This window comes from Phocoena phocoena, chromosome 16 (assembly GCF_963924675.1).
Source record: "Phocoena phocoena chromosome 16, mPhoPho1.1, whole genome shotgun sequence".
In the NCBI taxonomy this organism is placed as follows: domain Eukaryota; kingdom Metazoa; phylum Chordata; class Mammalia; order Artiodactyla; family Phocoenidae; genus Phocoena; species Phocoena phocoena.
This window is the reverse complement of record NC_089234.1, coordinates 38822941-38849020: the sequence shown is the minus strand read 5'-3', so window position 1 is coordinate 38849020 and position 26080 is coordinate 38822941. Positions and strand designations below refer to the sequence as shown.

The following is a 26080-nucleotide window of genomic DNA, read 5'->3' as shown; positions in this document are numbered from 1 at the left end:
TTAATTCTATTAACTGTTAGTAGATGTTACTGATAAAAGGGGTCCATGGTCAAATAAGTTTGTTAACAACAGATTCAGCAAAAGTAAAGGTTTGTTTGCTTGTGGGACTTACCAGAATCCTTCATCTTCTACTTTGCTTTGGAAGTCTCCAAAAGAAGAGTTGTAGGATAACTCACTTCCCAATTTGGGGGCCATGGATCCCATTTTTTGGCAGCTCTTGTGGTATTAGCATGCTTTGGAGCGTATTAGTCTATCACCGTGGTGACATCTTTCCATAAATGAGAATTTCTCAGGTAGTAACTCTCTAGATTGTTGATAAGCATGGGCCATGATGCCATCGTCTTAAAACTGCCTGAGGATATTCACTTTACATAGTCATGTTGCCTGTTTCCAACTCTGGTTGCTCTGTCAGTTATAACAGAATAAATTGATAATTAACTCTAAAGGTAATTAGTAAGGTTATCATTTCTCCCTTTTTAAAGATTCATCAGAGATTTGTCTTTTTCCAGCCTTCAGGAACTCTGCCTTCCCTGCTACTTTAGTATAACGGTGTGGCTCAACAACCCTATGATGTAGGGTACCTTACTACTTCCATTATTTTAAAGATAAGAAAACCAGGACCCAGAGCAGATAAGTGGCTTGTCCAGGGTCGTACAACCAGCATACAAGCAGCAAGTGGCAGATTCTGGACTTGAATCCAGGTCTGGTTAACAGCATGTTCTTAACAACTCTAGGACCCTGTGCTCTGTGCTTATTCCATTCACTCACTCATTCATTCACCTGTCATTGCTTCAGTAGCTCATGGGTGCCAGGCACAGTGGGAGGAGCTAACAGGTATGATGTGTGTGTGTGGAAGGAGTTTAAGATGCTCCAGAAGAATAACAGCAATGGCAGCCTAACTCCCGAGGTGTAGAGAAGACGCATGTTTAGGAGAACTGACGTATAATTGGAGATCTGAAAGTTGATGCAGTTATGAGCATAAGAACTGATCTGTGAATGTATAAGCATTGCTCCACCATGACTTTAAGTTGATTTTCTTCCTTCCCATAGTGAATAATACTTCTTATTTTTATGTAATTAAAACATTACTCCTTGAAGTAAGTCAGAAAGAGAAAAACAAACACTGTATGCTAACACATATATATGGAATCTAAAAAAAATGGATCTGATGAACCTAGGGACAGGACAGGAATAAAGACACAGATGTAGAGAATGGACTTGAGGACACCGGGGATGGGGGAAGGGTAAGCTGGGATAAAGTGAGAGAGTGGCATGGACATATATACACTACCAAATGTAAAACAGCTAGTGGGAAGCAGCTGCATAGCACAGGGAGATCAGCTCAGTGCTTTGTGACCATCTAGAGGGGTGGGATAAGGAGGGTGGGAGGGAGATGCAAGAGGGAGGGGATATGGGGATATATATATATGTATAGCTGATTCACTTTGTTATACAGCAGAAACTAACACAATATTGTAAAGCAATTATACTACAATAAAGATGTTTTAAAAAATTACTCTTTTTAGGGGGGAAAGGCTGGAATGAGAAACTACTAAAAGGCTGCTGCCTTTCATAGTCACTGGCTATCAGCTTTCCCAGTCTGTGTGTTGAAGAGAGACAAGTGTCCAGGCCCTTTTATTTATAATGAAAATAATAAATGCCAGGTGTGTTTCTCTCTCTCTCTCTCTCTCTCTCTCTCTCTCTCTCTCTCTCTCTCTCTCAGGCTGGGGACAACTCTCAGGGCTCCATAACGATGTGTGGCTGCTTCTTGGCACTCTGCAGAAGAAAACGAATTGCAAAGGGTGGACTACTAGCAGACATCTGCTGTATTGGGGAAAAACAAAGTCAGAGCTAACCAGTTTCTCTTCCAGTGGAAAGGATGTGTTTAAACTTACCTAGAAAAATTTGAGAAACAGAAAAATAACTCTTTAAAAATTCTATTGGAAGTTTGGATCCCTCAGAGGATCCTGAATATTCCCTGCAAATATTTATCAATGTATTATTTTAACCCTGATTAACCTGAAAATATTATATCGGTACTCAGAGAAATAAATGACAATCAGAACAAAAACTGGGGCCTGAAAATGTTTGTTCTTCCCCAGTGTAGTCTAAGGGTATCTGCTGAAATTCCAATTATAGTCATTCTATAAAATCTGATTTTCCTAAAGGGGTTTACCTTCAGAATCACCTGGAGGGCTTGTTAAAACAGATTGCTGGCCCTGCCCCCTGAGTTTCACATTCAGTACGTCTAGGGTGGGGCCCAAGCACTTGCATTTCCATTAAGTTCTAGGTGAAGCTGATACTGCAGGTCTGGGACCACACTTTGGGAACCATGACCCTCTGAAAGTCTCCCCTTGGGATTGCAGATGTGTTTGTCTTCAGGTAATTGATGTGTCTCTGACAAGTTGGTAATGAACAGAGTAACTGTTTTCCAGTTCTCTGCATTATGAGTCTTACGGATGACCACTGGTATTTTATTGCCTCACCCTCTGCCAAATGAGGATCAATCAATAATCAAACTCCTATGCACAAAGAAGGAACATATTAAAATAAACCATATGTTGAATACTATTGTAGAGAATACAAGCTTTTATGATAAAAACTCTCACTTTCTAATTTGTCTGCTTTATGAGGTTAAATTTTCACATCTTAAGATTTCTAGGACTTCCCTGATGGTGCAGTGGTTAAGAATCCACCTGCCAATGCAGGGGACATGGGTTCTATCCCTGGTCTGGGAATATCCCACATGCCGCAGAGCAACTAAGCCCATGCGCCACAACTACTGTGCCTGCGTGCCACAACTACTGAGCCCACAGGCCACAACTGAGCCCACGCGCCACCACTACTGAGCCTGTGCTCTAGAGCCTGCGAGCCACAACCACTGAGCCCGCATGCCATAACTACTGAAGCCCGTGTGCCTAGAGCCCATGTTCCACAATAAGAAAAGCCACTGCAGTGAGAAGTCCGTGCACCGCAACGAAGAGTAGCCCCTGCTCGCCGCAACTAGAGAAAGCCCGTGCACAGCAACAAAAACCCAACACAGCCAAAAATAAATAAATAAATAAAATAAAGTTAAAGAAAAAAAGAAGATTTCCAAAAGCATGTGTGGCTGGACATTACTGTTCAAAAATGCAAGCTGATTTCAATATCTTCAAGCAGAATTTGAGAACATCAAAATCCATTATCATCTGAAGTGCCACCTAACTAACGTGAATGATAGGAGTTGGAGTGTGAATTGACTGATAATATTTGCTCATCCTCTGTGCCCAGGTCCCACTCGGTTTCAGTGCCTGGGGGCCCCAGAGGGCCCTACTTGGTTTCAGCCCCTGTGTACAAAACACTAGGTAGGATCTAGGGTAAAGACAATACCAAAATGCCTCTGGGAGCTAACAGTGGAGACTGGGTGGAGGATGGCACTGGAGAATGAATGGGGCAAACACTGGAAAGGTAAAGGTCCTCATTGGCCCACATTTTACTTAATTTCCAAGATAAGCCATAAGGTTAAGTCACAAAAATTACCCCACTTGACACTGAAGGAATAAAGGGACCACGTTAGAAGTTTGGTTAATCACATGTCTCATGGTTCATGGTCTCAAATACCTTTATTTATTTTCAGCTTAGCCAGACCATTTTGCTCTGTACAACCACTATCATAAGAAGTCATGGGTTGAATGCTGAGCGGTGAGAGAAGAGAAGTACTGCAATATTTTTAAATTATCCTTCCATTAGAACCCTAACATTATTGCAAAGGAAGACAGTTTATAGCCATTGAACCACATGATAGAGTAGAAGCCTAATTGCCTTTGTGACCTTGAACCTAAGAGGGTAGATAACTGAACTTTGACAGGGAGAGGGGAAAAGGAGGACTTCTCTCCTCTCTTCTGGTCCTCCCTGCCATGGGGTCCCATCCTAGGTTGTCTCTGGAAACTAAAGATAGAAGAAAACCTGTTCTCCCAAGATATACCCAAGAGACTATAACTAAAAGGTGGTAATTTACATGCTAAACTAACAGGTTAATGTTAAACAAGTTTCCATCTTACCTTCACTCTAGGCAAAAGTTCTATTTTTAAAATTGAGTAAGCAACATTTCATAATAAAATGTAAAATATAAAGCTCAACCATCTCAGTAGAACTTTATTTTTACACATTACCATCAACATATTCAGCAATCCCTCTACATGAAAATAGGATAGTTTGGTTTGTTATTTTTTTTATTACACGAATAATATAAATAAGCCTTGTTAATATTTGTAGAATACTGGAGAATATAAATTAAAATATCAAAGTCCCCTTTCTTCTCCCCAACTCTTCTCCCCATTCCTGAAGTAACCCCTACTAATGGTCTGATATTTATCCTTCCAGTTCTCTTTCTGTGTGTATGTGTATTCATATTTATGTGCACATGTATGCCGGTTGGGATTTTTGAAAACATAAATGCTATGATATTATACTTATTATTTTGTAAATTTTTAAATTTAACAACAGGCTCTGAATCTATCCATGTATATATAGGCCTATTTGTTCTCTTTAAAGACTCCTTAGTGCTATTTAATAAGAAGAGGGCTTCCCTGGTGACGCAGTGGTTGAGAGTCTGCCTGCCGATGCAGGGGACACGGGTTCGTGCCCCGGTCCGGGAAGATCCCACATGCCGCGGAGCGACTGGGCCCGTGAGCCATGGCTGCTGAGCCTGTGCGTCTGGAGCCTGTGCTCCGCAACGGGAGAGGCCACAACAGTGAGAGGCCCGCGTACCGCAAAAAAAAAAAAAAAAAAAAAAGAATATACCAAATTTAATCACTCTCATGAAATTGGACATTGTTTTATTTTTTCTATTTCAACTGACTGGTATAATTAATACCCCTATGCATGATCTTTTTGCATACGTGTGAATGCTTCTGTAAAAGAGATACCTCAAGGTAGAATTAGTAGATATCTACATTGTTTCCAACTTTTAGATATTATGAACAGCATCATAAGGAACTATCTTGGTTTTCAAACGTTCTTTCACAAACTATTTTTTGTTTGTTTGTTTTGATCAAGGGAGTATGAGATAAGCAGATGGGAGATCTGAGTTCTAGTTCCTAGCTGTGTGAACTCATAAACCTTGCATAACTTATCAGAACCTTACATTCCAAATCATTAAGTTAAAAATAAATAAATTAAGGTAAAATGAATTAAAAATTAAATTATTACTAAAGTCTCTCCTAACTCTAACACTTTTTATTATATAAATCAAAAGAGACAAGGTATTTTTCTGGGGAAAAATCCATAAAATTTTAAAAGGTAATAACCTAAATATATATTTATAATATGACCAATAATTGAGTTCAACTCAATAATATTTTACCATGTATAAGTTACTATCTTTTATATTATATAATATGCAAAACAAGATACCGTTCCTACCCTCAAAGATCTTATAATCTAGGAAGTGGAAACACAAATCCACAACTAATTATAATAAGGCAGAATATAAGTATTATTTAAAAATTAGAAAAAAATATTCTGTTGAATGTGCAGAATTTTAAACCTAGACACAGGAAATATTTTCAATGACCTCCTTACTTAAATAGAGTCTCCAAAAAAAAAGGATAAAATATTCTTGGAAGCCAAATGCTTAAAGATATCATGTTCAATGCTATCTCAGGTTTGCTAATGGGGCTACTTTCAATCTGCTTCCAGGTGCTGTGGAGAGGGTAAAGAAGATCCGAGACTATGCTTTCGTGCACTTCACTAACAGAGAAGATGCAGTGGAGGCTATGAAAGCTTTAAATGGGAAGGTAATGTAGGACAAAGAAAAAATATGTACAGGTTCCATCAAAGTTTGGTGTGGAAGTTTTATTCAAGGGAACAGTCCTGCAAGTCCTTCTTACTCAGCCTTCCTCCATCTCTGACATGGCTGCCTCAATCCATCTAAGATGAACAAAAGAGAAGTGATGGAAAATACAATGGAGATGCGGCTCATATGTCCAATTCTATCTCTAATTTTGGCTGATTTGGGCATGTCATTGGCCCTCAATTTCTTTACAAAGAGAGAGTTGGAGTGGATTATCCCGAGGTGTTTTTCCCAATTCAGTTTTCTCTATTTCAAAGAAACTATCACCTTTGTAGTGCAGTATTTTGGAGGCTAATAATCTAAAAAGATGTCAAGGTTATCATTTTGCCCTCAGAGTTTGATCTTCCAAATTCTGGGAGCCTTGGAATCTCTTCACCTTGCCAAGAGTAAGGTTTGGGGAAAACTCAGATACTATATCCTTACTTCTGATTTGTATATAGAAACCAATATAATATTTACTTATTACTCCAATAAACATTAAAAGGCTTTTGTGGACCACTTATCATGCTAAATAATGTTTGGGATACAAAAAGGATCAAACCAAAGATGTTTATCAAAGGGTTAAAAGTCAGCTGGAAGATTAAGACAAGTATGCAGAACTTTTGCAAAGTCCAGCCAGATAAGTTTTGTTTAGAAAAAAAAAAAAAAAGAAGTGGTGAGAATGTTCAAAGGAAAGAGGAGTGGGTCATAAAGAATCAGAAAACCTTCATGGATATGAGAAGATAATATTTAAGAGAAGCCATGAAAGTTGGGCAGAATTCCAAAAGAAAAAACATGGAAAAGGAGAGGTAGTCTCAGACAGAGGCACAGAATTTGGAAAGAGCAAGATACGATTGGAGACAGTAAAAGTAGATTGCTTTGCTACGAACCTAATGCACATAGGGCTGATTCACCTGCCGGACCTTGCATCAGTCAGTCCTAATAGGAGACAGTTGGCAAAGGGACTAATTACAAACATGTGAGTGTGGGGTAGGGGAATTAAAAGAGACAGTGCAGGAAAATGGGGCTCACCCACTCCTGAACCCAAGAGGACAAGGGGCTACAGAAGGAACAGGAAATCTAAAGGAGACAGGATTCTAAAGAGCAGGTCTCTGAGAAAAGTAATGAACTTTGGCCAGTGGACACGTCCAGGCCAAGGCGACCTCTCAGAGAGGGAGGCAAGAGAAGAAATAGCTTGAACTCACTGTTTTCTCTCCCTCCAACCTCCTGCCAGGCCTCTCCATTGGCCAAATCCAATCATAATCCAGAAAGCCCAGGACCCTGAAGAGGATGCCATGCAGAACACCCTCCCGGAGCTGGGAGGCTGGAGACCAGTGGGAAGTGGATCTGGAGGGCAAATAAATGGTCTCCCAGCACAGGCCCTTCAGACACAGTGGGGCCTGGGCTTATGAGCCTACAGAAGTGTTTGAATCCTGGTGGGGGGTGGGGGAAGTACTGACTCCAAAACACAAAAGGAAAACTGCAGCGCAAAAATTAATGTATATTTAATTGCATATCTATGAAGCAAAACATTATTTCTTCTTCATTGATGATTACATTTATTATCAAAACAATGTTATTACTTTGAAAACAGTTTGTAGATTAGTTTCTCAATTTGAAAACATTCTTGAGGGATATATGATGCTTACTGAGAAGGGATCATCATAAATTAAATGCTAAATAATTACATTGGAATAATCACCATGGAAAAGTATTCGAATTGTTTCCAATTTTTGCAGCTAATATATTTAGAGCTAGATATTTTTATAGCAATGTATACATGTATTATGTAGTTAAATACATATTCAGTGTAATTATAAATATATATATTAAATATTATAATAATATTTAACTATAACGTGGTATGGGAAAATCAGAAGTAAGTTTGCCTAGGAACTATGAAGGTTTTTAAGTATACATATGAATATTTATATTTAATTTGTTAGACAAGGTGAGGCTTTGAAGTTTTTTTTGGGCAGTGGAGTAATGATCATGTTAACAATTTAGGGAAATTAACCTCTTAAGAGTTGAAGTTTCATAGAGTAGAGTGAGAGATGTAATTGGAACTAGTTAAAAAACTATTATAGTCGCTCAGATGGGAAGAAATAAGGGCTTGAATAAGGGTGGGAATGAAATGTAGGAGAGATCTCTATACAAGAATATGGGGGGGTGAATTCAAAGGATCAAGCAACTGATTGTATATAGCAGTGAGAAATAAAGATGAGTCATTATAGGTTTTCAATATAGGAGACCAGAAGAAGGCTAATAGGGAAGTCAAGAAGAGAAAACTATTTGGAAAGAAAGGTGATGAATTGAAGTTTGCACGTGATTATTCACTTATTCTGTAAATACTTGTGAATGTCTACGATGTGAGAGAAATTTTGCTGGGCTTGTGGCTATACAGGTTAATAAGATATTGTCCTAGATCTTGAAACGTCAAAACCAAATAAGTGAAATACAGTACTGGGTTTAAAACACGGTTAGAGGGGCAGAGTAATGCAGAACAGAATCTATTACAGTAAGAAATTTGACTTTGCAGTTAAAATATTTAAAACATCTCTTGATATGGAAGTTCCTATAAGCAGAGACCTATCTGGGTATCTTATCTTCCTCAAGACAGGACCGAAGACAAAGAATTACATCCAAGGTCACCCCATTTCTTTAATACTCCAAGTCTGTTTCTTCTAATTACATCAACATCAATATAATAGAGTTGAGTATGAGCTGAATTCTATCTCTCCGTGTGGTCCATCTAACGTATTTGATACTGACGCCCGCTACTAAAAAGTAGGGTAGATACATGTAACTAGGAACGAGAGGCTGACCAAAATGATCAGGATGACCATAAAGCACAAATTTTGTCCAGCAGACATCAGTGATGCAGGAGCCACTGAATCACTCATGAAATCATGAGCTGCTGTGAAAGGGAGTTTTTGCAGGAACGCTTTACATCATTTCTTTTCTTTATAACAAACGACATTCTTATTTGAAAGAAGCCACCAACTGTTTCCTCAAAACACCTTGTCCCTTTGATAAGAAATTCACCCATCTATCAAGTATTTGTTGAGAGCTATCTTTATCTTTTGTGTATGCAAGCAGCACATAAAAGCAAGTCACACTTGTAGATCTACACACAGCCATTATCTTCAATATCTGGATCTGGTTACAAAATGTCAGAAACTTGTGTCAGAAAAAAAACACTTCAACAATTCTTGAGGACAAGTTTTAAGTAGTGCCTGACTTGAGAAACTTCAGTACTGCCCTGCCATCCCTGTTTGTTAGTTCCCAGCTGTTTAGCAGATCAAAAGGTTGCTTCCTAAGGAAGCACCTACAGGGGACAATGCAGTACCCTCAATGATTCCTCTTTCTTAAGTAGGGCCCCACTTTTAAGCCTCACTTCTCTTCCAGTAAAAATTCACCTATTGCGTAACAGTACCAAGAAGTAAGACACATACCTGGCCGGCAGCTGGAAAGGCCTGATATGCTGCCCATGCCAAGGTGTTAACAATTGGTAAGATCTTTTATTGGTTTCCTTTTATCTTCATTACACTGTGCTAGGTACTGGAGATTATATTCCATCCATAATTAACCGAAAATTTCTTAGAATAATTATATAAATAGGTAATTAAAAATATATATCACATATAAATATTACATAATTCTCTGTCTCAGTAACTGTATTCACTTAATACATTTGTAACTAATATGTCAATAGACAGTGGCCAATTTTTCACTGTCAAACCTGTTGATAGATTATATGCAATTTACCAACAAACCACTCAGGGAAAACTCAGCTGGCACACAAAACAAGAACCTATGAAACGATAAGATACATATGTCAATGGAAAAAAAGTACACAATCTAAAAGTTGAGAATTACGTCTTATTCTGTGGATATTCTGAGGACTTCAAGCCCAGGAGACAGCCTCTCAGATAGCTCTAAGGGATTGCTCCGAAGAGGGAAGAGAAGAGCCAGGATATGTAGGAGTTTTTGCAACAAAGACCAGGTGGTTGGAACACCAAAAGATTACTGTTAGTTAAAGAAAGCCAGATATCTCAAGTTAAGGAATTTGGCACTTTCTATGTATAGGAAGATGCAAGAGTCTGTGCTTATTGAAATCATTCCTTTGATATGCACCTCAGCGCTCTGGGGCCAGTATCCTGTGTGTTCACATCCTGAGTTTCCTCAGGATCACCGTCGGGGGAGTATGTAATGTGATGGCTCAATGGCTGCAACATCCTTTGTTTAGTGATATGAGAGGCAATATTTTCCATTCACACATATAAGTGAAACAGTCAGTAAACACAGCAGCAACTAGACTAACACTTAGAAGGAGACGTGTTACTAGGGCTCAGCCACACCTGGTTGTCTTCATATCTTTTCACACTGCTTTTTCCTTGCTGTCTAAAACAGGTGCTGGATGGGTCCCCCATCGAAGTGACCCTAGCCAAACCAGTGGACAAGGATAGTTATGTTAGGTACACCCGAGGAACAGGTGGAAGGGGCACCATGCTTCAGGGAGAGTACACCTACTCCTTGGGCCATGTTTATGATCCCACCACAGCCTACCTTGGAGCTCCTGTCTTCTATGCCCCCCAGGCCTACACAGCAATTCCCAGCCTTCATTTCCCAGCCACCAAAGGACATCTTGGCAACAGGGCCATTATCAGAGCCCCTTCTGTTAGAGGTAACATTAATCAGCTCTTGCCTTAGAAAAAATCTCTGTGATTTCAAATGCTTTGTATTGCAATAGCCTTAGACAAATTGGACAGGTCCACTGGGAGACAAGAACTGGAAAATTGTTTATTGAAAATCAAATATTATATCAATAGTTTTCCTTCCATATGAATCTTTTTTCACATTACAACTGGTTATTGAAAAAACTTGGTCGGAACATAGTATAAATGAGTCTGATGTACACATTTAATCTTTGCATGGGCCCGTAAAATGTGTACAAACTAAAACTCGGGTCTACAATTATTAGTTTCTTCCTTATCACTGTACTACCAAATTGAAGTCATATGTGACTCATTACAAAACTTCCAACTGAGAGCAGTATGGTTCAGTGGAAACCAGTTACCTCAAATATCAAGACACATGAGTATTGGATGGTGAGTCAGTGCCATCACATCCATATATAAATCACAATTCATCATAAATATATTTAACAGATATATGAGATGCTCTCATCTGATCTCCCCCAAGAAATATGTGCTATGCCTTCTAAAAAGCCACGTTACTAAGGAAATCAACTTGTTTCTCCAGGATATCAGGAAACAAATAGTAAAGTCCAAATAGAAAAATAAAAAACAAAAAAAAAACGCGACCTCAATCTTACTGCCAAACAACACGTTTTCCTGCTGAATCCTGTGAGAATTCCAAATGTTCAAGAAGTTTTCTGAGCTCAGTTATTTCAAAAAATGTAAAAGATAAGGAAAGCATGTTTTATTTTCAAGAAACTGTTTTGTCTCTGCCTAATGGGATCCTTCAGAGTGGTTCTGCTAGGAACCAATGCCTACAGAATCTCAGATCTGTCTGCCAAATATGACACCAGTCTGAGCAATTCAACAGCAAACTGTGTACTTAATTCTATTCTTGGGTTTGACTAGAAGCAAAGGGGCATGTCCAGATTACTGTGAAAACAATTATCTTACTGTGTTTTACTATTTTTCAGGAGAACTGAATTGACCATCCTAGGAACTCTAGTCTTCAACAGCCTTAAAATTTCCATACTCATAATACTCCACCCAAAATTGTAATGTGAAAGAAATCTTCAGGATTTCCTTCAAGATGATCTGTCTATAGGTTTGATAATTATGTCATTAAAACACTGTACATTTATAATCTAAAATCACATCATTAAACAATCCCTACATTAAGTATAAGTTGTCAACCAGTTGTAATGTAGGAAAAAAACAAACTTCACTCCAAGGGAAAAAATACCTGTCTTATAACAAGAAAGGAATCAATGAATGATATTCATGGATAAAGGGTAATCAATTTAATTTTTTATCTCTTTATGCCACCAATAGGAAATCAAAGTAGCAATGTGGCAAAACAAAAAATCAAAAGGAATCTATTAATGAAACTCAATGGAAATTTAAGCCTCACATTGATAGAATATAAGAGAGAAAATGGTGAGTTTTAAAACACATTTTCTAAATGTTGGTTTTCCAGCAGGCCATCACGAATGGAATATTAGGGAAACTAGAATTCATTTCTAATTTACTGATCAAAGCCAAAAAGGCAAGACTTATTTTAATACATGTGGTCGTATTATGCTGGGATGTTTTAATAAATACCTTCCCAACATTTATTAGTCTATAGAAAAACATCAACGAAAGGTTAACCAAAGAGAGAAATTGCAAAATTTCTCTGTACCAAAGTTTTAAAGTTGCATGTGTACTTATCCATAGCTTTGATAGTATTGCTTTCTTCTACAGTTAAAAAAAAAAAAAAAAGACACCTGTGGTGAACCCTATCTTATGTTGAGTTTCATTACATTAGAATCCTGGAGTTTTATCTGTCTTCAGGGAAATAATCAATGTGACTTGGGCTAACTTTTCCATTACAGTAAGATTCAGGGTGATTTTCTGGTGGTTTGATTCGGTTTAATGCCTTCTTACATTCCTAGAAATTTACATGAATGTACCTGTAGGGGCTGCGGGAGTGAGAGGACTGGGCGGCCGTGGCTATTTGGCTTACACAGGCCTGGGTCGAGGATACCAGGTCAAAGGAGACAAGAGAGAAGACAAACTCTATGATCTTTTGCCTGGGATGGAGCTCACCCCAATGAATCCTGTCACTCTAAAACCCCAAGGAATTAAACTTGCTCCACAGGTAGGTAACGTTATTCCAGAGATAGCTTGGATAGTTTGTATAAGTTGGGCCAAAGACCATCATTCACCATTTGTCAAAGGATCTGACTTGATCCCTACTTCAGCTGCTGTTTTGTTTTGTTTTATTAAATAGATATAGCAGCCAATCAACTGTACTGTGAGAGAAAAGTGGGTGTTGAGTACAACTGTTTCATTTTAGACTCTTTTTTTTTTAAATTATGAAATTTGACATCTTAAGTAATCTTCCACCGAAATGCAAGGATTCTGAGCATGACCAAGAATTATCAACCAATACTTTAAATGAGAATAAAATGAAGCAAGACTGGTTGGCAAAAGAAGAGCGCTCATGACAGGGAATGAATAGATCATTTAGAACATCTTTTCTTGGAAGCTCTGTGTCTAAGAGAAAACACTGTGCTATCTCTGGTGTATCATTACTCATATTAACTATAAGATGCCATCAGCCATATCGAATCAAGTCATCTACAATGACTGTATTCGGGCAGTAACATTAAGGTAAATTTTTTGCTTTCACTTCACAATTCTAAGTTTCCATGTTTCTGCATGAGGCTATGATTTTATTATCGGAAAATTAAAAGTTATAAAAGTTGTTCCAGTACGGAAACTGAACAACAGGGTTAAAAATAAAACAAAACAGGATCTGTGTTAACCCTTACACTGTCCCCTCTGGACATGCAGTACGTGCTGGACTCTCTGCAGAGACACTTTGGCTGAATAATCAATATCCAGTTGTTCAGAGTGACAGTTTGCATATCCTAAAGGAAAATTCCCAATTCCCACCCCGAAGGTATAAGCCCCAAATTTATGGGAGTAGCCTTATGATTGCAATCAAGTAGAAAACTTGATTTTCTAAAATCTCATCTTGACTGGGTTTTTTTGTTTGTTTTTGGTGTATTAATGGCTTTCTTATACATACAAATTAGCTCATCTACGGTTTCTGCTACCCCTCCCCATACAATTTTTTTTAAAGGATGCCTATCAGAGTGGTAAACAGTAACATGTGTCTGTTCAAAAACCATATAGGGGGGCACGCATTATGCACCGAGTATTGTGCTAGGTGCTGGGGATGGAAAAGTGAATATAACACAACCCTTGCCATCAAAAATCATACGGCAATCCAGTGAGAGGATCCTGACACATAATAATTACAATAAAATCTAGTAAGTGCCATGATGGAGCTTTGCTCAGAAAACACAAAAGCTAGTCAATCCAATCTATCTTGGGTTAAAACCTAAAATAAACAACCTAATTAAAGTACTAGGATACCCAGAAATATTTTTAGAAAATAAAAAATAATCATTGTCATAAATTCTGTGTAATAGTTCTAAGAACTGCCATAGCATGAGTAATGATCTCTGGTTTTATATTAAATCCAGGTTAGAAATTGGTCATGCTTTATCGTAATATATGGGGGCTTCACTGGTGGCACAGTGGTTAAGAATCCACCTGCCAATGCAGGGGACACGGGTTTGAGCCCTGGCCCAGGAAGAGCCCACATGCTGCAGAGCAACTAAGCCTGTGCGCCACAACTACTGAGCCTGCACTCTAGAGCCTGTGAGCCACAACTACTGAGCCTGCGTGCCACAACTACTGAAGCCCGCGTGCCTAGAGCCCGTGCTCCGCAACAAGAGAAGCCACCTCAATGAGAAGCCTGCACACCTCAAAGAGTAGCTCCCGCTCACCACAACTAGAGAAAGCCCGCGCACAGCAATGAAGACCCAACGTGGGCAAAAATAAATAAAATAAATGTACCAAAAATATATATACAGTAACATATGAGTAACTATCTCTATCAACTAATGAAAGTTTTTCTTAATTAATTTGTCTCTGAATTTCTGCAACTGCATCTTAGAAATTAAGATGCCAAATTAAGATGCCATGCCACCCCCGACCAGCATAGATGGAGCCTGGACAACTCCATGGTGGAGTTATGAACTTCCAACAAGAAGAGCAGGCTGCCCTGCAGAGTCAGAAGTTAGAGCTGGAATCCTTTACATGTGTTTGCACAATGGGCACAAACAAGCAGGCAGAATATCAGCCAGCTCAAGTAACTGACTATTGCCCAGGAACCTAAGAGAACAGTTTATAGATGACAAGAGATGCTACAAAACTAAGAGTATTAAGAAGCAACAGTTAATAGAGGAGATAGGAGCAATCTATAAATTCAATAAACTGGAAAATGTCATGCTATTACAGCTGGATAAGCATTAGAGCAAATGAGATAAGAAATTCCACAGACTCAACCTGGGAACTGTTTTGTCCCAAGAGTTATTTTTTAGGACTTACACCCTGCTTTGCACAGTTTACTGGATCTGCTGACCAATGGGAGCATCAAGGCTTGTGGGCCACCAGAAATGGCTTCGGCATGAAGAAAATATGTGCCTTCAGGCAAGGTTTGGTTTGGAGTAATGAAAGAAGAAAGAAGCATGAAGGAAGATTCCAAAAATCAGATCATCATAAAAATAGCCAGAAGTGGTGTTTTGCCAGACAAAGACATTGCAACTATCAACACCCCTCTATTTTTTTTTTTTTTTTTTGCGGTACGCGGGCCTCTCACTGTTGTGGCCCCTCCCGTTGGGGAGCACAGGCTCCGGACGCACAGGCTCAGCGGCCATGGCTCACAGGCCCAGCCGCTCCGTGGCATGTGGGATCTTCCCGGACCAGGGCACGAACCCATGTCTCCTGCATCGGCAGGCGGACTCTCAACCACTGCGCCACCAGGGAAGCCCCTCAACACCCCTCTATTAATGTTCATCAATAAATACTAACACATTAAACTTTTTAACTCTATTTTTATGAAAATGTAAAGTTAAAACCCTATGACAAATGACATGAAATAGGAATAAATCCTTAGGTTATTTTCTCTAAACCATTATAAACAGAAGGATTCAGGGTAATAATGAGTAAATCCAGCTACACAGTGCTAAAATATCAATTTTTTTTTTTTTTTGCGGTATACGGGCCCCCCACCGCCATGGCCCGGTGCGCAGGCTCCGGACGCGCAGGCCCAGCGGCCACGGCCCAGGGGCCCAGCCGCTCCGCAGCACGCGGCATCCCACCGGACCGGGGCACGAACCCACGTCCCCCGCATCGGCAGCCGGACTCCCAACCACTGCACCACCAGGGAAGCCCTGGAATATCAATTTTTTAAAAAACGGAATAAATATACCAAATTGTACATTAAAAGTTAGAGCTAATGGACTAAACTAAAAGTGTATTAGAATAAATGGTGTGAAAATGATTTTCCTGAATTAATAGACACAACATTTTAAATGGGAGTTCAAATTGAGTTCACTTAAATTTTATGAGTCATTAAACCATGTGGCATTTTATCTCTTCTTATATTTGCTTAAACTCTGAAGATTCAAGTTTAAAAACCTGAAAGCTAGAGAAATAATGCAAATGTGATATTTGGAAGGGAAGTCACTTTTTTTGTTGTTTTTTTTTTTGCTCTTGTAGATATTAGAAGAAGTTTGTCAGAAAAATAACTGGGGACAACCTGTATATCAGCTGCACTCTGCCATTGGACAAGATCAAAGACAACTCTTCTTATACAAAATAACTATTCCTGCCCTGTCCAGCCAGAATCCTGCCATGTGTGTAACTTCTCCAAATTCCTAATCATTTCGATTTTAGAATGAGTCTTGTAAATTAAGTGTATTTTATCACTATCTAAATAAGATAAATATTCAAGTCTACAACCTACTCATTTTTCATTCAGTGCAAACGTTGAGATGTGTATTTGGGATATATGTGACAGCTATGAGACTAGCATCTCAAAGCCCCTAAATTTCATATAGACAATGAAGACTGTGTACTCTCACCAACCAATGGAAAACTGCAGATGTTAAGTGTAATAGAAGTGAAAACTATAGCCCATCCTTTTATCTGTGTAGTATTTGGGTTGAACCATACGAAACTGCCCTCTTATACCTAATAACACCATGCCCTGCATTTAAGTTTTGAAACAAAGCTATAACCTCTCTATTAGTGGTTATCACCTTCTCAATTTTACCTTGAGCCTGCATTTCTACATGTTTTAGGAACCATCCTGTTTCACACGTACGTTAGAAAGAACTTACAATGAGTTGCAAGTACGCTCCAGGAATGTCATCGTCCACCGATGTTCTAGGTCCATTCACAAATGCTCCAACATGCATGTATATCTGGAAGCTTTAAAAGCAGAGAGTGATAAGTCCCCACGCAAAATTCCATTATCCGATCAAAAAAGTGAACAGCGCCTTCCTTAGGTTTTCACCTGTCTCAGCTACATAAGTTTAAAATGCACACCCTGACTGACTTTGCTTTCCAGCCACCCTTTCACACCCCCGAAGCTAAGTGCCTATGTGGATGAAGCAAAGACATATGCAGCCGAGTACACCCTGCAGACCCTGGGCATCCCCACCGATGGAGCCGATGCCCAGACCGCAGCTGCTGCTGCCGCTTCTGCTACCGCATTTCCAGGTATGGAAAAATAATGCCAGAAATGGCACCCTGCAGAGAGTGTTTGGGAGACCCTCTTTGGGACCATGGACTCACAGAGTTATCTGTGAACTTCAACTACAATAAATCTGATTTAAACCACCTGTGACCAAAAAGAATTTGCCCGATGAGCGAGCCATTAACAAGGCAAGAGAATTGAGCTGGGCAGCAGAGGAGGGTCTAGTCTCAGCTCAGCTATAAGCAGCTGTGTGACCTTAAATGAATCAATCTCTCTGCGTCTAGTTTGTTTGGGTTTTTACTTTTAGTAAGAGAGTTTAGAACTACTACGTTCTACTACTACTACATTCGTGGATGATGTTTATTTGAACTCTTACTATGTGCCAGGCACTGACTTATCTCAGCAATGCTCATGACACCACAAGAGACAGGTTCTATCGTCATGCACATTGTACAGATGAAGAAACCAAGTACCACCAACAGAAAGATTAAGTCATTTGGCCAAGGCCAGCCAGCTTTTAAGCAATCCATGGACTCCCTCCCCAATTCTAATCTTCAGTTCTACTCAATTCTACTTGTATTGCTTTGCTTTCTGAAAGAAACGTGTAGATCGGATTTTTAAAAATTATTTTAAGACAAAAACTCTATGTGTGTGTGTGTGTGTGTGTGTGTGTGAGAGAGAGAGAGAGAGAGAGAGAGAGAGAGAGAGAGATGGAGAAAAAGAAAAAGAGAGAGACCATTTCAGTAAGTGGCTAATCAGGCTTATTTTATCTGTTCTATAATTTAGGTCTGGGGCATATGCTGATTACTTAAAGTCTATCTGTAGATCAACATGCCTTCAGGGTCACATTTAAAAGACTTTTCCCCATTTATTATGTACCTACAACAAATGCTAATAATTAAAAATGAATCCTCTAGAGATGAAAGAGGACCAGACAAGAAATTTCTTTTGGAAATTTTTCCCTCAGCAGTTAGTTTGAGCAACTCCACTCTTTCTTGGTAATAAAAGTTTAGGTCTTTCGAAGAAATCTGTCATTCTGAATTGTCATTGTGTTGGCATACCTCCTCCCATAAGCCCAAATCAGAGAGTTCTGACTAGACCTAGAAATAAGACATTCCTATCAATTGATTAATTCATATATTGGTCCTGTGTAGGTATGAGAACTGCTATATACGTCACATCCATAACACCTGAGCTGGCTCTCATTTCCTTTTATTTCTCAAAACTTGCAAATGCAAATGTGGCCTCCATCCTGGCAAGTGAAGCCGAAACTAATCATGCTTCCCACACAAACGTGACCTCAATTCCAGCTTTGTTCTTAGAACGTAGAGAAGACGTGTGATGCACCCCTTCGAGGTTATCAAGGCAACAGCAGCCACTGCGAAGGGCCAGGTCCTTCCTGGGCTGTGCTGCAGCCATCAGCGCCGCGCTTGCTTTCCATGAAACGGGGTGTTGACACATCCATATTCTGGGGACTTGTGCCAGGCTTCTCAGTTCTTGCAGAAAGTTAAGGCCCTGTCTTGCAGAAAGCTGTACCCCAAAGACACCAAATTAATGTACTATAAAAATAAATGAGCCACTGCCAGGAGAATTTTAAAGTTTGCTTTTACATTGGAAAGGATTTGCTCTTTGCCCAAAAATATTTTATCTTATCCTCACTTTTATTTGCTCCTACAAGAAATAAAAAATTATTTAGAGCATGAGAATTGCCTTGGGAATGCCTAAGAATTTGAGAAGATCTTTTATAACTTGCTATGGAGTCAAGCAAAGAATAATAGGCTCCAAGGGAAGAATCTATTTAAAACACAAATGCTCTTGTACTTTAGAAATTAGCCAAATTGAAAAAGAAAATTCAATTTTCTTTTCAAAATCCCTAAAGGTAAAACCTACGCTACACACGCACATACACGTATATTTTACTTACTTACTTTAGAAATACTGTTTCCAAAATTATGAAAGTAATTGTTAACATATTTCTCATATCCTTGGAAAATATACCAAACTTCACCAGCACATTAGTCAGCATTACTGCCCAAAGTGCACGAGCCAAGGAGTGGATTCAATTTTTTTACAAATAGTCCAGCCAGCTTCCCACCACCACTTCCTGAGAAGCCACCAGAAAGAAATCAATGTGCCTGGGTTTGGGCAGACTTCCACAACACATAAACCAAATGCACTTTCTTTCTTTTTTTTTTTTTTTAAATCAGGTCCCCATTTGCTGCTTAAGTATACTTTTTCCCTTTTTCTCATCCTCTTTCACAATTTGGGGATCATCTCAGAAATAACCAGATTTGGGTCTAAAACATTATCAGGGAAATACTGCTTTTAGATAATAGCTATTATGCTCTTTTCTTCAAAAGTATTAATCAGCTAGACATGATAGTAATACAAAAGCACATGAGTATTTCCTTATCACTCAAACCCCTTAGTTCTCTGACAGTAAGGACGAGCACGAAGACCTCTGCATACATCAAACACAGCTTGATGATGGGGTGAGGTATTGTTTGTCCTATCCATTTAGACCAAAATGTGGACACCCTAGGTATTTGCTTTTATGGTGCTATATAGAAATATGCTAAAACTTTAACTATTTCTCCTCTTGGTCTACCCAGTCCCTACAAACCTCCCTGGGTAAAGGCAATGGTTTTTAATATTCTATTTAGGTGAGGGTGGGGATGCAGCAGAACCAGACCCACAGGGCCCACCCCGATCTCCTTGCCAACCTATCAACTGCCTCCCCTCCTTTACAAGTTCTGAGACCCTCTGAAAAAGTTCTGGACATCAAACTTTAATCAGCTCAGCATCCTGTCAAGTTTCTGTTTCTTGGGGTCTATCCCCCACGTTGCCAGTTTTCTAAGAGCGAAACGATTCCGATATAAATGGCCGACCCCACTTTGAGGAACACTCTTCCCTAATCAGTGAGTCCAGATATTACATCCCCTGAGGGCACCTTTTAAAATGTACACGTTAACTTTTGGCTTTAAGCAATACGTTAAATTTTCATCTTTCATAAAGACCATAAGCCAAAAGGAAGCAAATCGAATCCCTTTCATGAAGTTTTCTCTGCCTTCTCCTCCAGGCTATGCTGTCCCTAACGCAACTGCATCTGTGTCTGCAGCCCAGCTCAAGCAAGCGGTGACCCTGGGACAAGACTTAGCAGCATATGCAACGTATGAGGTCTACCCCACTTTTGCAGTGACTGCCCAAGGGGATGGATATGGAACCTTCTGAAGACATCTTTCTTTTAAGAATAAAACACACAAAACTCAATCTAGAAGAAATACACCTCTAACTCGGTCCCCTAATGATCACAAGTAATACTTGTCCCAGAGTGATGCCTTTCCTGAGACTGTACAGCTTACATTGATACTAATTGTAGAATCATGATATGAGAACTTTATTTCTAATGAAATCTAACGTTAAGGAGCCATTTATCTAACAGGAAGCTAGAGAGCAATTGCCCCCACAAGTTGTTCTTCCAAGGTTCCTGAGTGTCTTGGGAGTATGTTTACAAACCCTGACAGAGTGGAGAGAGATCTTTTAGCCCGCAAGAGTTCAGGGGCTAAGCAGACCTGGACAACCAGTAACAACCAAGGGGGCCAAGTAATTCCAGAGTCTTAACCCCTGGCTTACAGCTGCTTTTGTAATACACAAAGTCACAAAAGGCTGAGGGACAGTAGGAGATGCTTTTCAAAGCACATTTCCCATTGCCCACTGCCTGAGGCATATTCACAGCCTGGACCTCGTGACAGATTATCCAAGGTTTAATGGAGTCAGCATCATTTCAGTCTGAAAATTCCATCCAGTCAATTTGTCATAGGTCAGGATCTTCTCATCCCCTGCAGCCCCTGGGGACTAGGAAATTGATGTGATATGTTACAGCTATTGTTAAGACAAATCCAGGCCCACCGTTTATTAAACTCATTAGCCCACACCTCTTTTTCCCTAGAACTCCTACGCTTCCTAAGGATGCCCACACCATAATAGTCATGACAACTTGCAATGACTTTTTCTCATTTTAAACATTTTGACTTGTCCATATTGATTTATTTTCATCTCAATCTCATTTTGCTCATCTCCAATATCATAAAAAAAATAAATCAAATCTACAGCATATCATTTATGATACTTTTTGCTATTCAGCAAATTGGCTGAAAAGTCATTTCAAAGGGAGGAGTGAAGATTTACTCTCGTTTCTATGATGTTTTTGTAGCACCCAGCCCACCATCCAGCATTCAGAGACAGTTATTAACCTGGGTTCAGCCTTGGACTATCTAACCCACTTATACTAAATCTGATGAGAAATCCACCGCCTTCTCTTCCTTTTACTTTCAATAAGTATCAGACAGCTTTACCATATCTGAGTCCTTTGGTTTTGAAGTTATCACAGGAGAACTTTATATCCATCACTGATTATTATCAGAAGCCAATTTTTCAGATATTCAGCAAGGGTGTTATTTATCAAAATCTCCTAGAGTTTTGGGTCTCTTCCCCAGAACATCTGAGGTGAGTGTGCTACAAAAACTGGGAAGAAGGCACTGCTTTCTCTCCATACTTATAAATGATGGCTTTTTGTTCAAAACAGAAATAATCAAAGTCCAAACACAAAATACCTATTACTACCACTCCAGTCTCATTAGTGGTTTAAGACATACAGTACTAGATTTCCATTTCCCTTGGCTTTTGTAAAATTCTGCAAGACTAAAAGGGAAGACATAAACACCAAAGCATAGAAAAATCTGTCAACTCTTGAATGGAATTCTGTTACCCCAAATCAGGCCAGATTCCAATGAAAATCAGGTAAATTCCAACAACAATTAAGAGTCCTTGTAACCTTTCTGTTCTATTAACTCCAATCTGATATCAAAGGCCTCAAGGCTACATCTGAAACTCTGAAAGGCCTCATGCTTTCAGCTTTGTTTTGCTTTTCATATTTCCGAGGACGGTGTTTCCCAGACTTGACTGCATATTAGAAATACCTGGAGAGCTTTTCAAACTGCCAATGCCAAGGTCACACCTCATACCAGCTACATCAGAATGTCTTGGGATCTGAGCCGGACATCAGTTTGTTTGATTGTTTTTAAAGATCTTAGCTGATTCAAGTGTACAACTAAGTTTGGGAACTGCTGTATTCTTTGTATTTCCACTCTATTTTAATACTTTTTATTTTTAACATCTTTATTGGAGTATAATTGCTTTACAATGGTGTGTTAGTTTCTGCTTTATAACAAAGTGAATCAGTTATACATATACATATATCCCCATATCTCTTCCCTCTTGCGTCTCCCTCCCTCCCACCCCTCTAGGTGGTCACAAAGCACAGAGCTGATCTCCCTGTGCTATGCGGCTGCTTCCCACTAGCTATCTATTTTACATTTGGTAGTGTATATATGGCCATGACACTCTCTCCTACTAGAGAATGAACTTGAGGATATGGGGAGGGGGAAGGGTAAGCTGGTATTTTAATACTTTTTTATTTCACTTTTATTAAATAGAAAAATGCAAGAAAAATTGTCTAAGTTAAAATAGATAGCCAGATATTTTTACATATGTTCATCTCATGAAAAGTATGAATGTGAATATAATTCATATTGGCTTCAAACTAACTCTTGGGCCAAACTAATTCTAAGTATGAGAAAGTGAAACATTCCTCCTTAAGCAATTCTTAGGTCCAAATTTACACTCCTCCACAGACCTGCTTTCATACTCAAGGAGAGTAATTACAGTGGGGGCAGGCAAATTGCTAATCAGTCCAAAGAAGCATTCCAAATTCCAAGAACAAATGTTTTAATGTTCTTTAAAATCTTTGAAAATAAACATAAAAAGGCACTCTGCATATCTAGTATATGCAAAAAAGAAGGTATGATAGAGAGTTTTAAATTTAATCAAAATGAACAATTAGTTAATACAGGAATCATTTTATGAGAAAAAATCATTATTCCAGATTAAATCATAATCACTTTTTAAAAAGATTAAGAGCAGAGACATAAATATACAATAATAGCAAAGTATCAAGAAAATTACCACTGGAATATCGTCTCATTACTTGCTCAAGGAAAATAGTCACAAGTATTCATAGCATTTACTTCCTGAGAACTAGTTTTATTCAAGTGAGTAGATGTGGTTTTATTTTTTGCTGAAATCTTACTTTATTCTAGTAAAATCTAGAGAATTCCATTTAGAACATAAATCATAGAAAGTATCAATGTGTTCGCCATGCCATATGTTTGCATTGCCTTTGCCCAAATTAAGTAATGTAGAGCAACTCCAGTTATGATGAGTTTGAAACTTTAAAAATTGGGATTTTTAAAAAATCAAGTGTAGAACCAAAGGTTTATTTTGCATTATGTTTATAGTTTTGAACTTCAGAAATTAGCACTTTTTTTTTTTTTTTTTTGTGATATGCGGGCCTCTCACCATTGTGGCCTCTCCCGTTGCGGAGCACAGGCTCCGGACGCGCAAGCCCAGTGGCCATGGCCCACGGGCCCAGCCGCTCCGTGGCACGCGGGATCCTCCCGGACCGGGGCACGAACCCGCGTCCCCTGCATCGGCAGGCGGACCCCCAACAACTGCGCCACCAGGGAAGCCCAATTAGCACTTATTTAATACTTATCATACCTTGTGTATCAATATCTCTTTTTCTATTTCTTACTTTAATGCTTAATAGAAGAAAATCTTCATAGAAACAAAATTAAAATGAGTCAACCCACTAAGTGACAACAACAAAATACCCAAACCAATAATTTAGAAACATCTAGTAAATTAGGATTGGGTTTCTAAATTTGGGTAATTAATAGCTTAATGAGAATTAAAATCAGCCCTATGTTACTTAGGAGGAAATGAAACAGCAGTGATTAGTTATCAATTTCTTATCTATAAAAATGCTTCCTCTTCTTAAATTGCTATACTCCTCTCCCACCCCATTAATTTAGCTAGAACTGCCTTTAACTGCCACAAAACATAATTTTCCTAGATGACTATCCACACCCATCCATCCCCGCCCAAACCTGGTATCATGCCAAACCACACGATATTCGGGTGACAGCACCCAAAATGCTGCTAGAAAGCTACCTCGTGTTAAGAAAACACCGACTTCAAAAAATATCTAACAAATGAGAACGTATTTCAAAAAATATCTAACAAATGAGAACGTATTTCCAAACCACAGGTGTTTAACTTTCTAATGATGGATGGAAATTAAATTATAGCTATGTATTGCTAGTAGCTATGCAGGAAGTTTTAGTCTTACATAAAAGTTTTTTTAAAAAGCATTCTTCCAATCACACAGATTAGCTTTTCAGAAATATTGCTTCAATATAATTTTTAATTTATGTTAATTTTCGCTATATTTTTAAATGACTATTTTATCGTTCTTTCTTGGGCAGCTGGGTCACGATTTGAATTCATGGGGATAGGGAAACTTTCCAGGGTGCCTTGGCAGAATAAGGGTCAAAGTTAGGATTTTCAGTAAACTGTCTTGTATTCAAAGCTACAAAGTTTGATAAAGTTTATTACTGCTGTGCAACTCCAGCCCTGTCCCAGATTTCCTGAAAGTAACTTACAACTAAAAGGGAACAATGTGCCCAGTATCCACACAAGGCCATGATCATGTATTCCCCCCTTGCACTCATACAGAAGTTTCCAGGGGGTGAAAGCATAGTTACAACTTAACCTAGAGAATTAGGTTAAGAATTAGGTTTTTATGTTTTGTAGATATATTTTTATATATTGTAGAGACATCTGCTAAAGACAAAACTAAGTTTCAAATATGACACCATAAGTGAACTTTATGATAAACACTTTTAAGAGAAAATAGTAATAGCATAATTTAGGAATTTTAAAATACTTATTGAAAGAGAAACTAGGCAACAGACATTCCTACCTGACAGGCAACGGTTATCTACTGGGTTTTGTTAAATTGATTGTCAAATCTGATGTTGAAATTTCACTTCATTTTAGTGACATCTTGAAAATGCTCTCAGTTTAATGAGAACATATTCATAGAAAGTGTAAAGTATCCACAAACTGTATGTTTGTGTTTGCCAACATTAGAACAAAGCAAAGCAAGTCCTGCTATAATTAGTGAAACTATTAGGAAAATAAGATTTTTTTTCTGACCTCCATACCTATCTCTTTACTTATGGAGTAAAACATTAAAAATATTTTTTTTACTCAATAAAAAATGGGTACAGAATATTCTATTGCCCCCAAAATGTCCAACATTTTAAAAGCCAGCTTTTTCTTACAATGTTGATACAGAGTATAGAATGAACAAATTTAATAGGGACAGCAATGTATACCTTGAACACACAGACTCATTCATGGGAAACGGCAGACTTTATGCATCCCCAGTTACCCTCAGTTTTGCAGGAAAGATAAAAGAACTCCTTATAGTTTAGCTAATAGTGAAGAGAAGTTCATAACCAATCTAGAAGTAAAAAGTAATTAGGAAACCAGAGCCTCCATTCATTCAAAAGTGCCTGGAATAAAATATAGAACTCTTCTGCATCACCTCTCCCTTGTGGACTTTTCTCTTATTTTGAGAGGGAAATCAAGAAAAATAATATACCCCATTCTCTCTTCACATATGGTACTTTGTCTAGGGAGAGGAGAGATACCTAGAAACAGGTCTTTAAAGAAAGTTAGCTGCCAGCAGGAATTTCTTGAAGACAGAAGAGCATCCATCCCACTCATGGTTTAACACCATCTCTCTGGAGTGACAATACATCCTGGTTTGCCAGGACAGTGCAGGCTTATGTCTGTTGTCCCACTATAAATATTAACAATCAACAATTAAAATGAACAACTGTCCCCCTTACTCTCAAATTTGTCTCAGTTTAGACAACAGATTATACAGTGACCCCATTTTTATGGCTCTTTTTGTTTTTTTTATTGTTGTAGAATTGGCTTTATCCTCTCTAGAGCAGATACAGCTTAAACTAAAAGGCCCTGCCACTTCTTTCTGAC

At 38.7% G+C, this 26080-nt stretch overlaps 1 protein-coding gene across 2 annotated transcripts in view; it reads left to right on the top strand.

Annotated features, from left to right (window-relative positions):
* Positions 1 to 20390, top strand: part of A1CF (APOBEC1 complementation factor) — a 77646-nt gene extending 57256 nt beyond the window's left edge. The window contains exons 7-12 of one of the 2 annotated variants that reach the window (XM_065893809.1): positions 5680 to 5777; positions 10226 to 10499; positions 12447 to 12652; positions 16132 to 16268; positions 16985 to 17136; positions 20193 to 20390. In XM_065893809.1, coding sequence (XP_065749881.1) covers positions 5680 to 5777; positions 10226 to 10499; positions 12447 to 12652; positions 16132 to 16268; positions 16985 to 17136; positions 20193 to 20344 — 1019 coding nt within the window. In that variant the 3' untranslated portion in view covers positions 20345 to 20390. The remainder of the gene's footprint in view (positions 1 to 5679; positions 5778 to 10225; positions 10500 to 12446; positions 12653 to 16131; positions 16269 to 16984; positions 17137 to 20192) is intronic. The other variant, XM_065893810.1, reaches the window with a different exon arrangement.
* The last annotated feature ends 5690 nt before the right edge of the window (positions 20391 to 26080 follow it).